The sequence below is a fragment of the Hyperoodon ampullatus genome, assembly GCF_949752795.1.
Source record: "Hyperoodon ampullatus genome assembly, chromosome: 18".
Lineage (NCBI taxonomy): Eukaryota > Metazoa > Chordata > Mammalia > Artiodactyla > Ziphiidae > Hyperoodon > Hyperoodon ampullatus.
In genome coordinates, this window is record NC_136931.1 from 7,739,019 (window position 1) to 7,754,448 (window position 15,430).

The 15,430-nt window shown below is 44.2% G+C and overlaps 1 protein-coding gene across 1 annotated transcript; it reads right to left on the reverse strand.

The window, feature by feature from the left end:
• Positions 1-208: 208 nt before the first annotated feature.
• On the reverse strand, positions 209-14,863 carry ATMIN (ATM interactor). The gene is made up of 4 exons (XM_079723233.1): positions 14,510-14,863; positions 3,698-3,823; positions 2,915-3,114; positions 209-2,220 (listed from the first exon to the last, which is right to left on the reverse strand). Exons 1-4 carry the CDS (start codon positions 14,849-14,851, stop codon positions 408-410), a joined length of 2,481 nt encoding a protein of 826 aa, XP_079579359.1. The 5' UTR covers positions 14,852-14,863; the 3' UTR covers positions 209-407.
• Positions 14,864-15,430: the final 567 nt, after the last annotated feature.

Below are 15,430 nucleotides of genomic sequence, written 5' to 3' on the forward strand. Positions count from 1 at the left end.
TTTAGGTGCAATTTAAGTAATTCATATTTTGACTAAAATGTTTTGAAGGTTTGAAAAGTTTGTACCCTAGTCCTGCTGAGCTTGGCTTCAGCTAAATGGCTAGATGGGTTTTAAAGGTGTGAAATACATTTTTTTTTTTTTAAGAAGGGAAGACTACACTGAAAGGGCAAATGTAGGCAACACAAAAACAATCATTGTTAGATCAACATCTTATACTTTATAATACACTCACACATTTTTACACAAATGTCATGTTTACAAGTACAAAAGGCAAAGAACCTCAGATAATTGAAGTAACTGTATCATCAAGTACATTCATTAGAGTTAACACTGTTGTCCCAGTTCTCCATCTTCTAAATCCAGAAGGGAACCAACTGTAAATGCCATCCCCCATGCGGATTTCACTTTCAGAAGTTGGAGACTGGGTGTAGTTCTGCACATGTCTGGGTTTCAACAGAGCTGAATTGAGATTCCATCGTGTTCCAGGCCAAATCGGCCAGAAGAAAGTCATCCATTGCTGTTTGAGTTTCATTGCTGGTGAAGAATAAGCTCCCCAAAGTTTCAAAGCCAGAATTCATGGTCTGTGTTTCTGCACTGTTCAACTGAACTTTGCTTTCTAGAGCAGGTAGGTTTTTAGCAGTGTTGATTCCTTCAGTTTGGGTCTCTGTGTCAGATGAATCAGTACTCATGGAAAAGCTGGAGTGTTTCAGAATACTTCCCAGAGGCAGATGAGGGCTACTGTCTAAAAAGAAGTTCAAGTCCGTCTGTGTTTGCGTGTCAAACATTTCAAGGCCTAAGAAGTTAGAATTTCCCCTACAACTGTAGGACTGGGCACAGGGATCTGCAAGTAAGAAGTCAGTTTGGGTCTCTATGTCCAGAGATTCCAAGACTGGCTCCGTGGTCATGGTGCTAAGCTCACTCTCTTCAGTTTGAGTCTGCATATTTGAGGCCGAAAGGAACTCTTCAATATCAAAATCAATTGCAGGATTCTGGGTTGGGCCAGATGGGAGCTGGGTGTCAGGTCCAGTATTTGTGTCAGACAAAAGACTACGATTGTCTAGTGTCTGACCAGGCAGATTACTTGACAAGATGTTTTCTAGATCACTTAATAAATCTATGGTTTGGGTCTGATTATCTGTCATATTCTGTGAAGAAAGCATACTATTCTGTGCACTGAAGTTTATAATTGGTACAGATTTCTCAATATCTTGATTTAAAGTTTTAGGGTGGTTCTGAGGTAACAAACCATGAGTCACAGTCTCTGCTACTAAGCTGCTGCTTATAATACTGTCTGTAGAAACACCATATGACGAATGGACACTCTCAAAAATGTCTCCACACATTACAGCTTGGTCCATCTGTACTCGATCATCGGTTGGACTTTGCATTCCACTGGTCTGAGTTTCTCTGGAGATCCCACCTGACTGGAAACTAGCATCTATAAGCACATCAGTCTGAGCCGCTATAGATGAGGTTACCTTAGAACTGGGCAAAAAAGTTTGAGTATGAACACTAATGGGAAGGGAAACTTGAGAACCAAATGTCAAATCAGTTTGAGAACAAGATGACACAGAGGAATCAGGGCTAGCCCACTCTGCAGACGGTATAAAGTATTGTGTGGTATAAGACAGTTCTGTCTGTACGTTGATTGAAGAAATGCTGTTCTTCTGACATGTGTTCCCTAGTTCTTGTAAAGGGTTAGATGGACTTTTACCCAAGTTTACTTGAACGCCTGTGCTAATTGGCTCAACAGCAACAGTATTTACAATTTTTGAAAGAGGGAGGCTCTCCTTGAGAGAGCAAGCCTCCGAATCTAGGCCGAGGATCAGGGTTCCGATGGACAAGGGCAGTAAGTGCACAGCACCGGGGGCAGAGCCCTGATGATCGACACCCAACACCACAGGCTGGGCTGAGGAGTCGGCTGTAGGCACAAAGACAGGCACAGGAGAAAGCTGCATAACGGGGAGTTTAACCAAAGCCACTTTGGGCTTTGGTAAAAGCAACTTCTGAGGATACCTTGGAGGTGTTGGAAGAGTCTGCTTTCTGGCATTAGAGCTGCAAGAATCTTCAAACGAAGCCACTAGCTTTATTTCTGAAGTTTCTAGTTCTTGAGCGTCTGGTCTTGGGGTTGCTTGGTTGCTCAGTGATTCAACAGTCTTACTGGACAACTTCTGGTTGTGCAGGCAGTTTTCCATTTTCCTTTTCTTACTAGGTGGATCCCTGAAAACAGTGACAGAGTAAAAAGAGAAAAACAATTTTAAACTGCAGTTTTCTTCATCAACCCTGGCACTGTATCTTCACTTACAAATTCTATTTCCCACATCTACAGCAGAGGTCAGATTCAACCCAGCGAAGAGAAATCCATTCTTTTGTAACTCGGCCTATTATCAATATATGGTAGGTAGAAGTTCAGAAACATGCAAACAGGGAAGCCCACCTTTTTTTGGGTAAAGTGCTAAGTACCAGAACTCAACTTAGATCCGTAAGCATCAGGAAGCTAACAGATTATATAATGCAACTATTATCATTTCTAAAGTAGGAAGCTCTTAGTCCAAATATAAATATGACCTTTCAAATGAAGCACAGTTTCATGATAAAAAACTCTTCAACAATAGTATCCCTCTAACAGAAAACGCTGGAAGCTTTTGAAGAATTGAAAACCCAATAGATTTTCAGTTGGGAATAATAAGGGATTCTCAAAAGGAGCTGGTGAAAGAACAAGGAAGAACAGTTGGGTCAAGTATATGTGGATCATTTGCTAGTACTGCTGCCATTTCCAAAAGTTCCCTTCTTCATGTCACACCTTTTCTCCGCCATTCCTCCTTTCTCCCCACACTAATGGCTCTACAGGAAGTTTAATTTGAAACTCTTCCCACAGTTATTGGCTTTTGGGCCACCATTTTTTCCCCTTTACCTGTGTTCTGCAGGGATCTCATGGCCAGTTCGGTAGATGTGGGACTGTAATGCAGTCCTGCTGGCATAGGGACAGCCACATGTGCACTGGAAGGTCTTACCACAATCCTCTGCATGTCTTTTCAAGTCCCACTCAGTGCCATACGAATTGCTGCACTTACTACATTTATGCTTCTTTTCAGCATGCATTTTCATAAAGTGCTAGGAAGAACACAAAAGGACTAAAATGAAAAACTGCAACTGCTCAAAACATTTCAAAAACCATCAACATACCCAAATTAACAATGATTTTACATGATACAATATAGCAGTGCAAATCAAAAGAATGTAAAAGCAGGCAACTCTTCCAGTCCAGAATCATCTCTTTCCCCACTGGCTGGGTCCCTCCCTCCTCTTTAAGATAGCTGCTTCTGAAATTATTCTTTTCCCTGCAGTTTCTTAATCCCTTGGGAGAACATTTCCTTTGTGCCTTTGCTCCTCTGACCTTGAAAGCATGCAGATTCACACAAGAGATCTGGAAGTACACAGTTTATCATACTTTGCTGACTTGGTCTTCTTTTCTTTCCAAATCCACTTCTGGACAACTTCCCCTCCAGAACAAGCCATGTCTCCTTCACTTACACCCTACTCATTTTTTCCCCAAGTGGGAGACTTGGGTGGCTGTCCTTACAAGCAGCTTTCTGCTCAATTCTCTAGTTATGATTGGTAAGTAATCAGAATACATGAGGTTTATGACATCTGCATTTCATCCTCAGAGAAGTATACTTAAAGACAAGTAAAATACCTGTTTTACGAGAGAAAATTGAGAAAATGGTCTGTCAGGGCCTCTAGGGCATCCTTCAATTGGACAACAGTAGAATTTTGGTACAGTTTTCAAATCTTTTCTTATTGTTGGATTCACTATGCCATCCTGCAAAAGAAAAATTACTTTAAATAATTATCTTCTAAAAACCAACAGAACAAGCTGGGAGTGATAACAAGGAATGAGTAAAGATGTGCACAAGGGATCTTTTTAGGGTGATGAAAATGTTCTAAAATTTGGGATTGTGTTGATGGTTGCACAACTGTAAATCTACTAAAAAATAACTGAATTATTAATTTAAAATGGGTAAATTATATCATGTGTAAACTATAGCTCAATAAATCTGTTAAAATTTTTCAAAACAAACAAAAACCAACTATATTGTTTAAAAATCTTCTATCCATTCCTTTAGCACTCCTTCTAGACTTCAAAATCTCTGCCCTTCAAGCCACCTTCTCTAATCGTTAAGTGGTATATTTATAGTTTCTCAGGCTCAACACCTGGTATCATCCTTAAGTCTTCCTTTCTTTTTTAATCCCACCCCCAATGAATTAGTGCGAGTCTCTGAAAAAGACCTGACTATGACCTAGGTCTTCCTGATAAAGAGAACTGTGACTTTCTCTGATCACCACAATGCCCCCTAAAGTAGCTAAAGCTAGTTAACACAACTTTTATACAGTAGCGTGAATATAGGCACCATGCTCTGTTTGAAATTCAGTAATCATTATAATGGCCAGTGCTAACATAGCTTTTACTACCGTGGCAGGCACTGTTCTAAGCACTTTATATATATTAACTCATCCTAGTAATCCTTTCTTATTAAGTATGTGATTGACTTTTAGGCTGGGAATTTTAAAATAATTGGTGAGTTAATTTAGCTTAAAGTGCTGTCTTGTTGCCCTTGATGAGCCCACATTCCTCAGGAGTGAGAAACCTATGACCTCCAGTAGAATTCTTATCTGGCAACCCCCAGCTGGCCCCAGAGGAAGGTGTGTGGATGGGGGGGTGGGGTGGGGAAGGACCTCCCTACTACGGGTGGAAACAACTGGACACGTGCTCAGGCCTCAGCTACCGCTGTAGCACCAAGACGTTTTAGTCCTTAGGTTCTGTGATGGGAAAGGATTCACTACTTTCGGAACATGCCCACGTCCTCCGCTCCCATCAGTGTGCATCTAGAGAAGAAACGAATCACCGTGTGGCTAGGACTCCCTCCGTTTGCTTTCCTACTGAATCTCAAGAGGAACACGTTGATCTTGTTGAGTCTGTGTCCACTCATGTAGAGGGGAAAAGAAGCTATTCTTGTTTCATTTTTAAACAACGTAATTTATCTCTCAATGATATCAAATGTAGTCAGTTATTCCTCCATGTCTTCTACCTTGGTCCATCCTTTTATAATCCTACTGCACTACACTGTCTAGAGATTCATATTCATTTGGATTATTTAAATGGTCTCCTAAATAATTTTCCTTCCTCTTCTAATGTCAGAACAAATTTGACATTCCAAAAAATTATTTGTATATATCACTGAATACTATTTATTTATTTATTTATTTATTTATTTATTTATTTGGGGCTGTGTTGGGTCTTCGTTTCTGTGCGAGGGCTTTCTCTAGTTGCAGAGAGCGGGGCCACTCTTCATCGCGGTGCGCGGGCCTCTCACTGTCGCAGCCTCTCTTGTTGCGGAGCACAGGCTCCAGACGCGCAGGCTCAGTAGTTGTGGCTCACGGGCTTTGTTGCTCCGCGGCATGTGGGATCTTCCCAGACCAGGGCTTGAACCCTTGTCCCGTGCATTGGCAGGCAGATTCTCAACCACTGCACCACCAGGGAAGCCCTGAATACTATTTTTTTAAAAAAGGCACATAAAATAAAATCCTGGGACTTCCCTAGTGGTGCACTGGTTAGGAGTCCAGGGGACGCGGGTTCGAGCCCTGGTCCGGGAGGATCCCACGTGCTGCAGACCAACTAAGCCTGTGTGCCACAACTACTGAGCCTGCGTGCCACAACTACTGAAGCCTGCGTGCCTAAAGCCTGTGCTCCACAACGAGAGAAGCCACTGCAATGAGAAGCCCGCGCACTGCAATGTAGGGTGGCCCCTGCTCGCTGCAGCTAGAGAAAGCCTGTGCACAGCAACAGAAGACCCAACGCAGCCATAAATAAATAAATAAATAAACAAAATTTATAAATAAATAAATAAAATAAAATAAAATCCCATCTCCTCATTATGCCTCCAATCGACCATCATAACCATATCTTTTTCTGTTCCCTTTTCATACACTCCCCTGCTCAGCCTAACACTCTTCCCACTTCCATTTCCACCTTCTACAGCCACTCTCGGATGACTGTCTCCCTTCAGGCAGAATGCAATGGTGGGAAGAGGGCATGGCATGGAGAGGCCTGTAAGCCATTTCCACCACTGATTTGGCACATGACTTTAGACAGGTTATTTAATCTCCGAGCCAGTTTGCTCATTTCAAAAACAGAGAGAATAGTTAACTCTCAGGATTATCTAGTACTGGATTAGCATGGCGCCTGCTCACATTCTCAATAAATGGCACTCCCTTGTTCTGCTCACCACCCAGATCTATTCCTTGTCTGAAATCCAAGGTAGCAGCTAACTTAACTTGCAAACTCTCATTTTCTTCTAGAATTCCTGTCTCCTCGACTAAATTTCTTAAGGGCAGAAACTAGTTTATACATCTCTTGGTACTGTTTTCATGCTTTAGACTGCACACTAAAGGCAAAGCACTTTTAGAAAGGCAGTCCAGTGTAGGGCAGCAGCTCGCAAACCTACAGGCCTGTGAAAAATCACGTGGGGCATTAAAAAAAAAAATACCTGTGCCGGGTCCCAGTCCCAGGGAATGATATAATTAGTTTTGGGTGGGTTTCGTATTTGGTTTAAAAATCTCCCCTGATGATCCCAGTGTGTAGCCTAGCTTAAGAACCATGGTGCGGTGGTTAAACCCCTGGGTTCTGGAATATGGAATTCTCTACATTGCTCCTTTTCTGTGACCTTGAAAAAATTAACTGCCTTGGTTTCCTTATTTGTAAAGTAGGCATGATAGTACGATCTACCTCAGGGTTGTTGTGAGGATTTAGTGAATAATTTAAGAGACTTAGAACAGTGCTTATCGTATAATCACTCAATTAATTACTATAGCTATTACTTATTGGCTGTGGAGATTTTTGTTGCTTCTTTTGCTTTCTGCCAACCAACTTAAGGCCAATAAGCTAATCTAAACCAGTACTTTACATTAAATACTGTCCTTGTGGCAACAGAAATAAAAGCAAAAATAAGCAAATGGGACCTAATCAACCTTACAAGCTTTTGCACAGCAAAGGAAACCATAAACAAAACAAAAAGACTACCTACAGAATGGGAGAAAATATTTGCAAATGATGCGACCGACAAGGGCTTAATCTCCAAAACATACAAACAGCTCATTCAACTCAACAACAACAAAAAACAACCCAATTGAAAAATGGGCAGAAGAACTAAACAGACATTTCTCCAAAGAAGACAGATGGCCGACAGGCACATGAAAATATGCTCAACATTGCTAATTATTACAGAAATACAAATCAAAGCTACAATGAGGTACCACCTCACACCAGTCAGAATGGCCATCACCAGAAAGTCTACAAATAACAAATGCTGGAGAGGGTGTGGAGAAAAGGGAACCCTCCTACACTGTTGGTGGGAATGTAAGTTGGTGCAGCCACAGTGGAAAACAGTATGGAGGTTCCTCAAAAAGCTAAAAACAGAGTTGCCATATGATCCAGCAATCCCACTCATGGGCATATATCCAGACAAAACTATAATTCCAAAAGATACACGCACCTCTATGTTCACAGCAGCACTATGCACAATAGCCAAGACATGGAAACAATCTAAATGTCCATCGACAGATGAATGGATAAAGATGTGGTGTGTGTTTGTGTGTATACACACACACACAGTGGAATACTACTCATCCATAAAAAAGAACAAAATAAGGCCATTTGCAGCAACATGGATGGAACTACAGATTATCATACTAAGTGAAGTGAGAAAGAGAAAGACAAATACCATATGATATCACGTATATGTAGAATCTAAAATATGACACAGGGCTTCCCTGGTGGCGCAGTGGTTCAGAGTCCGCCTGCCGATGCAGGGGACACGGGTTCGTGCCCCGGTCCGGGAGGATCCCACATGCCGCGGAGCGGCTGGGCCCGTGAGCCATGGCCGCTGAGCCTGTGCGTCCGGAGCCTGTGCTCCGCAATGGGAGAGGCCACAACAGTGAGAGGCCCGCATACCGCAAAAAAAGAAAAAAAAAAAAAGACACAAATGAACTTATCTATGAAATAGACATGTACTCACGGACATAGAGAACACACTTGTGGTTGCCAAGGGGGAGGGTGGGTAGGGGAGGGATGGATTGGGAGTTTGGGGTTAGCAGATGCAAACTATTATACAGAGAATGGAGAGACAACAAGGTCCTACTGTATAGCACAGGGAAATATATTTAATATCCTGTGATAAACCATAATGGACAATAATATATATATAAAAAGTATATATAACTGAGTCACTCTGCTGTACAGCAGAAATTAACACAACATTGTAAATCAACTATACTTCAATTAAAAAAAGAAAGAAAAATCCATGGATTCATCCCAAAAAAACAAAAAAATACTGTCCTTGTGAAAGTCTGATTGAAATGCCACTTTTATTGAAATACTGGCCTCTGCTAGCTTTAATGACAACCAACACTGTCTCTCAATCACCAAACTCATCCCATTCACCAGTTCATCTTTTTTTAAATGAAATACTTTTAAACTTATATTATTTTCCTTCTAGTGTTATATGCAAGAAAAAATCAAATATGGAGAGAATATTAAGAAAGCTCTAAAATTCTTTTTTTTTTTTTTTTTTAAGGCTAGGACAATTAAAAAAAAAATATTTATTTTGGCTGCACCGGGTCTCAGTTGCGGCATGCATGTGGGATCGAACCTCGGGCCCCCTGCATTGGAAGCACGGAGTCTTACCCACTGGACCACCAGGGAAGTCCCCATGCTTACTTCTAATACATCTTAAATTTGCTTAGCAATCCTTTTATTATCCCTTTTCAAACTCCCTATCATGTTCTCAATATACCTGTTCACTTTTTAAAAAATTAATAAACTTTATTTTTTAAGAGAAATTTTATTAGAGTCACAGCAAAATTGAGCACAAAGTACAGAGAGTTCCCATACACTGTAGTGCCCCCCACCCGCCCCGCAACACAGCCTGTTCCACTATTAACATTCCTCACCAGAGTGGTACATTTGTTACAATTGATGAAACTACACTCACACGTCATTATCACCCGAAGTCCATAGATTTTATTAGAGTTCACTATTCGTGCTGCACATTCTATGGGTTTGCCAAATGTATAATGACAGCTATCCATCATTATAATATCACACAGAGTATATTCACTTTCCTAAAAATCCTCTGTGCTCCACCTATTCGTGACACCTTTCCCCTTAAGCCCTGGTAACCACTAATCTTTCTACTGTCTCTGTAGTTTTGCTTTTTCCAGAATATCATTTAGTTGGAATCATACAGTATGTAGCCTTTTCAGATTGGCTTCTTTCACTTGGTAATAAGCATGTGAGGGTCCTCCATGTCTTTTTCTTTTTTTTTTTTGCGGTACGTGGGCCTCTCACTGTTGTGGCCTCTCCCGTTGCGGAGCACAGGCTCCGGACGCGCAGTCTCAGCGGCCACGGCTCACGGGCCCAGCCGCTCCGCGGCACGTGGGATCTTCCCGGACAGGGGCACGAACCCGTGTCCCCTGCATCGGCAGGCGGACTCCCAACCACTGCGCCACCAGGGAAGCCCCCTCCATGTCTTTTCATGGCTTGATGGCTCATTTCTGTTTAGTGCTGACCAATATTCCCCTGTCTGGATGTGCCATCGTTCATTTATCCATTCACCTGCTGAAGGACATCTTGGGTGCTTCCAAGCTTTGGCAGTTATACTTTAAAAACATCTCCTACCACCTCCTCGCGTTTCCTTTCTCACTGCTACCATCATTAGTTCAAGTATTCCTGACTCTCTGTTTGGACTTTCTCACTAACTTCTTAACTAATTTCTAGACCTTCAATCTCTTTTTCATTCACACTTTGCCACACTCACCTTTCTAAAATATACCTCTGATCATGACATCACCTCACTCAAACATTTTCAACGGCACCCCAATACTCCCCAAGTCCAAATTCCTCTAGCCACTGGGACGTCCAAAGTCCTGTACTATATAGCTTCAAACTATGCTTCTTTTCCATCATTTCTCTGTTATATCTAATGGAATTACTTAAAATTCCCCAAACCTTTTCAAAAGGAGGAATATATTTATAACTTTGTTGCACTTGGGAATGTTTTTTTTTTTTTGGCTTTACGCGGGCCCCTCACTGTTGTGGCCTCTCCCGTTGCGGAGCACAGGCTCCGGACGCACAGGCTCAGCGGCCATGGCTCACGGGCCCAGACGCTCCGCGGCATGTGGGATCTTCCCGGATTGGGGCACGAACCCGTGTCCCCTGCATCGGCAGGCGGACTCTCAACCACTGCGCCACCAGGGGAGCCCGGGAATGTTTTAAAAAGAGTAAATGTTCAGTAAAAACTTGGGGCATTATACTGAATATGTTTAAGTGGCCATCTAAGTCAAAACTGTATCACACACCAGGATGAGACACTAAAGGCAGTCATATTGGACATCAACAACATCTCCTTGTTGCTGTCATTACAGGTGTGGAAACAACCCGGCGCTGTTCGTTTTCCTGCTTTCTGAGGGCCAACTCCTCAGTCCTCCCATCACCACCTCTCTTCTCCAGTTCCTGACCTTCTTCCCATTCCTGTTCTGAGAAAATAAGCTCTGAGATGAGAATGGGGTGATAAGAAATGGTAATGGCACAATAAGACATGAACTGGAGTAAGAAAGCGATGTTTTTGCTCTGAAGTGCTACATACATTCTAGAATAAAACTTAGCAGACTTTTCTTTTAACTGTACCTTTTGTGTGCATAACCAAAAAAAATGACAAAAACTACTTCATGCTTTTTGTACCTTTTGGGTACCTGTTTATAAAACATTTTAAGTAAAAGAATTTGAAAAATAACCTATGAGAGGAAATAACTGAAAAACAAGATGGACAAAAGTAAACAGAAGAAAAGCAAAGCAAGAGGAAGGACCCCGATGAAGAGAGGATAAAAGGAAAGGATTGTAAGAACTGTGGCACAAATTGGGAAAGAAAAAAAAAAAGAAGAAAAGGCATTATAGCTAGTCTAGCATCTCTCTGCCTTCGCAGAAAAACATCCAAGAAGAAAAGTAGTTTGCTTTGTTGTTGTCTTATTGTAAATTTAAAATTAGAAGTCTTTGTACACTATGATCTATAGAGCAACTTGGAACATTTACTTTTCTTAAAAAAAAAAAAATTCCTGGCAAATCATTAAAAGCAAACCCCTGGACTGAACATAACACAAAATCCACTAAGCCATGTTTTAAAAATATGTGTTGCTGGATAAGAGGTTATTTAAGGGTGCCCCTGTCCCCTTCACTATTTTTAAACGTGAGGGATAAAAGAATCAAGAAATGCCCATTTACTCCTACTCTTCTTTTCCCTGAATTACCAGCTTTCATTTCTCCATGGATCCCCTTGTAGGCAAGGCTGGACTAGGATATTTCCAGATTTACTTACAGGATATGGAATATAGACATATATCTTAAGAACCCACATAAAACCAAAAGGTATCATGTACTTTACACCTTACAACTCTATCTGCACTTTTATTCATCATCCGTCAGAAGGATTTGTTAATCATTAAGAAGGGAGTATTTGACTGAGGGCAGGGTATCTTCTGAAGACTAAAAATAAATAAGAACCTTACAACAAATAACGGGGAAGGGAATAAAATATTATCATAGGGGCTTCCCTGGTGGTGCAGTGGTTAAGAATCCGCCTGCCAGTGCAGGGGACACGGGTTCGAGCCCTGGTCCAGAAAGATCCCACATGCCGTGGAGCAACTAAGCCGTGCGCCACAACTACGGAGCCTGTGCTCTAGGGCCCATGAGCCACGACTACTGAGCCCACGAGCCACAACTACTGAAGCCTGCGCGCCTAGAGCCTGTGCTCCGCAACAAGAGAAGCCACCACAATGAGAAGCCCGCGCACTGCAACGAAGAGTAGCCCCCGCTCACCGCAACTAGAGAAAGCCCGCATGCAGCAACCAAGACCCAGAGCAGCCAAAAATAAATAAATAAAATAAATTAAAATATGTATATATTATCATAATCCAGGAGAAAAAAAACACAACAACTATGACAGAAACTAGAATGATGTAAGTAGCCGTAACCAAGAGAACAAAGGGAAAAATCGCCATTGAATACGATGCAGATCTGCCAAGCAGATACACTCACGCTTCAGGGCCCGTAGGAGCACACTGGACGGCTAGTGGAGCCTCTGGTCCAAACGCAGACCGCCTTCAAAGCCACAGGGAGCTCCCAGTCGGTTCTTGTCCTTACTAGGCCTCCTTCTTCCCCCTCCCTCCTCCCAATACTTGAGAACGTCAAGGGTCAAGCGTAACGTTTGGACTCAAGAGCCTACGACTTGGCTCCCAATTGTGCGGACAGATTCCCCACACTGGGACAACACTATACAGATAGGGCTATTTTGTCACATAGGCTACCTTCATGAAAAAAAAAAAAACCCCTTTCCACTAAGACAGCAGATGTTCAGGGGCTGCATGGTTAGAAAGATGAACAAGGCAGGAAAGTGAGCCTGTGTGACATGGAAGAAACAACGATGGTTCAGGGTGAGGTTTCTTTAATTCCTGCTGAAACAGGTCTCTCTAGTGACCTAGGAAGGAAACTCAGGAGAGTCCATTTTTCAGTTGTTCAAGATCTGCCGTTCAGAAAGCAATCTTGAGCGCACTGTGCTGTCTGCAGACAAGAGAAATATGAAAAAATGACTAAAACTGGAAGAATGGCTTCACATAGGTTCTAAGCAAGGAGGGATGCTGATACTCTGCTGTGCTAATGTCCAAGTAAAGGTTTGATTGTTAAAATTTACAGTTGCCTCAAACATATTCCTCCTTCTTAGGCCTATTATATGCTTAGGATTGGTAGCTTCAGAATTCCTGAACTTTACATATTTTAAAAACATAATTAGAAATAAACCTACTGCATACTACCAAACCCACTGTATACTAGTCCTGACAAGTAAATGGTATCTTTGCGCTTAACAGACGCTTCACAAAGTCTGGAGAGATACACAGCCCCTGACAGCAATTCCATAGAAAAGAACAATGTAAACTGTTAAAAAGTGCTTGCGAGAGTGATGTTCAGGCCAACACAAAGAGAGTCGTGGTCAGACTGGCAGCTTCCTCTGTGCTCAGAGATGTAATGTCTGCCTTAGTTGTCTACCAGTGAGGGGAGGATACTGAAGGTGGGTGATGGCTGTTATACATGAGCTGAAGAGAACCCAGGGATTAGGCTGAAGAATTCCTGCAAATATACAGTTCATCCACTCAAGATAAAATATGGTTAAGAAAAGGAAGTGTTTAATTAAAATTCGGGATGGAGGAGAAAACAGGAGAATGCAGACCATTCCCAGAGTTACTTCACTTGTGGAAGAAACGCAGAACTTGCAAGGAAACTGCAGCCCCACCTGCAAGGTCTTCCTCAGCGTACCTCCATGTACCTCTCCTGATAGGGCCTCCCTAATCGTCACTTCAGGACGTTGTTGTCTCTGTGTCCAGCTGGTGCTAGAAGGGGGCTGCCCTCCGTGGGCATCACATCTGCCCTACTAGAGACCATCACCTCAAACTTCCTGCTGTTAAATTCTTATCAGAAGCCCGATTCTAAAAACGTTTCTGAGGAAGATTTACCTGAAGGGCAGATGGAACAAGCAACAGGAGAGGTATTTTCAACTTACTCCTGAATCAATTCAGACCACCGAAAGCTACATACTCACGAAACTCCTTTCAGTAACGTGCTTTGGAATTATGCCCCTGTTGGCCTAGAAAGACTTGAAGAAGTGGTGCAAGTAAACTTCCTATTGTAATGACTGAGAAATCATGATTTAATAGGTCTGGGATGGGGCTGGACATCTGGATTTTTAAGAAGCTTTCCACAGATGTGCACTGAAGGCTGAAAGTCGCCCCATTTTACGTAAGGTGGAAGGGACGTTCAGATTATTGTCCTGTTATTATATACCGTGTCCCCCCTTAAACAAGATCCACGGGAGAAATTTCGCTTAGGTCTCATCCCTGAGCAAAGGTGATGTTTACCAACATTGTGGAACATGTTGGCAAAGCTGCAGCTCCCTGCTAACAGCTGGCCCGGAGAAGGAGGCAGTGTGGGTGCGGTGCAAACGGCACCGGCTTCGACCCGAGCCCGGGTTTAAAGCCCAGCACTACGCAGGTGCGTCATCGGTTTCTCTGCAGTAGAACGAAGGTGCCGTGAGAGCTCACGAGACGAACGTGAGAAACGCCCGCGACGCCAAGTGCGAGGCCGGTGGTCTGGCCGGTCCGAGCCCGACAGCGCAGTGGCATGACACAGGGTTTTCCTACCGCTGCGCCTTCCTGCCTCCTAGCTCCCACTCTCCCCGCCGGGACCCCCTCCCCGGTCTGGCCCTTTAGGGCCTCGGAAGCCCCCGCCGACGCCGGCCGGACCTCGGCGCCTTCCCGTCCGAGGCTCTGGCCGCCCTCGGCCCCGAGCGCCCACTTCAGGCGCTCGGTCGCGCCAGGCCCCGGGAGGCGCTGTCCGCGGCAGGCTCACCTGCAGGCGGTGGCTCTTGACCAGGTGCATGTTGAGCGCGGGACTGTTGGGCAGGATCTTGCCGCAGCCGCGCACCGTGCACAGGATGTTGGTCCGCACGGCCCGGGACAGCTCACTCACCGACGGCTGGATGAGCTCCCGGGCCGGCGGCGCCGCACCCGCAGGCTGCTGCCTCGCCGCCGTGGGTCGCGGCCGGCTGCCCCTCAGCCGCCCGGGGGGATCCCACGGGCCGGAGGCGGCAGCGGCTCCCCTCGCGGCCGCCGGGACGGCCGCAGCTCCCAAGACCAGAGTTGCGGGCCCCGCCGCCGCCGCCGCCGCCGCTGTAGCCTCAGAGGCCGCCATGGCTCCCGCACCTCAGCCCGGACAGCTAGGACGCCCCGCCTCCCGCCGCAGCGACTTCCGGAAGGGGGCGGGGCCTCTCGGCTCATTAGCATCCGGCGGGGCCCGGGCGGCCGCGGCGTCTTGTGCGGATGGCGGAGGGCGCGTCTGCCAGGAGCCACCACCAGATGAGGCGGGCGGGTTACAAAACTTCACAGGGGTTCCTGGGGACAGGTAGGACGTATTGGTCCCGCTGATTCATTGTTCGCCTTCCTAGAAATCTGACCTCGGGCCACAATTGTATAGAAGAAAAAGCAATGCGTTCAGGAACTTTACTTCCCAAAGATTGGAAATAACCCAAGTGTTCAACAGGAGGAGAGGCTAGAGTATGTGAATTACAACTCTCTCTGTTTACCAGACACTGGGAATGCACTTTTCATTCAGTATCTCATTTTGTCCTCGAAACAGACCTAGCAGGTACTTACTGTAAGTTTACCCACATTTGCAGAGAAGTAAGTAACTAGCCCGAGGTCACATTATACAAACAAAAGGATTGTTATAATTGACAGAGTTAATCATTTTAGGGAGGGTAGATTTACTTGC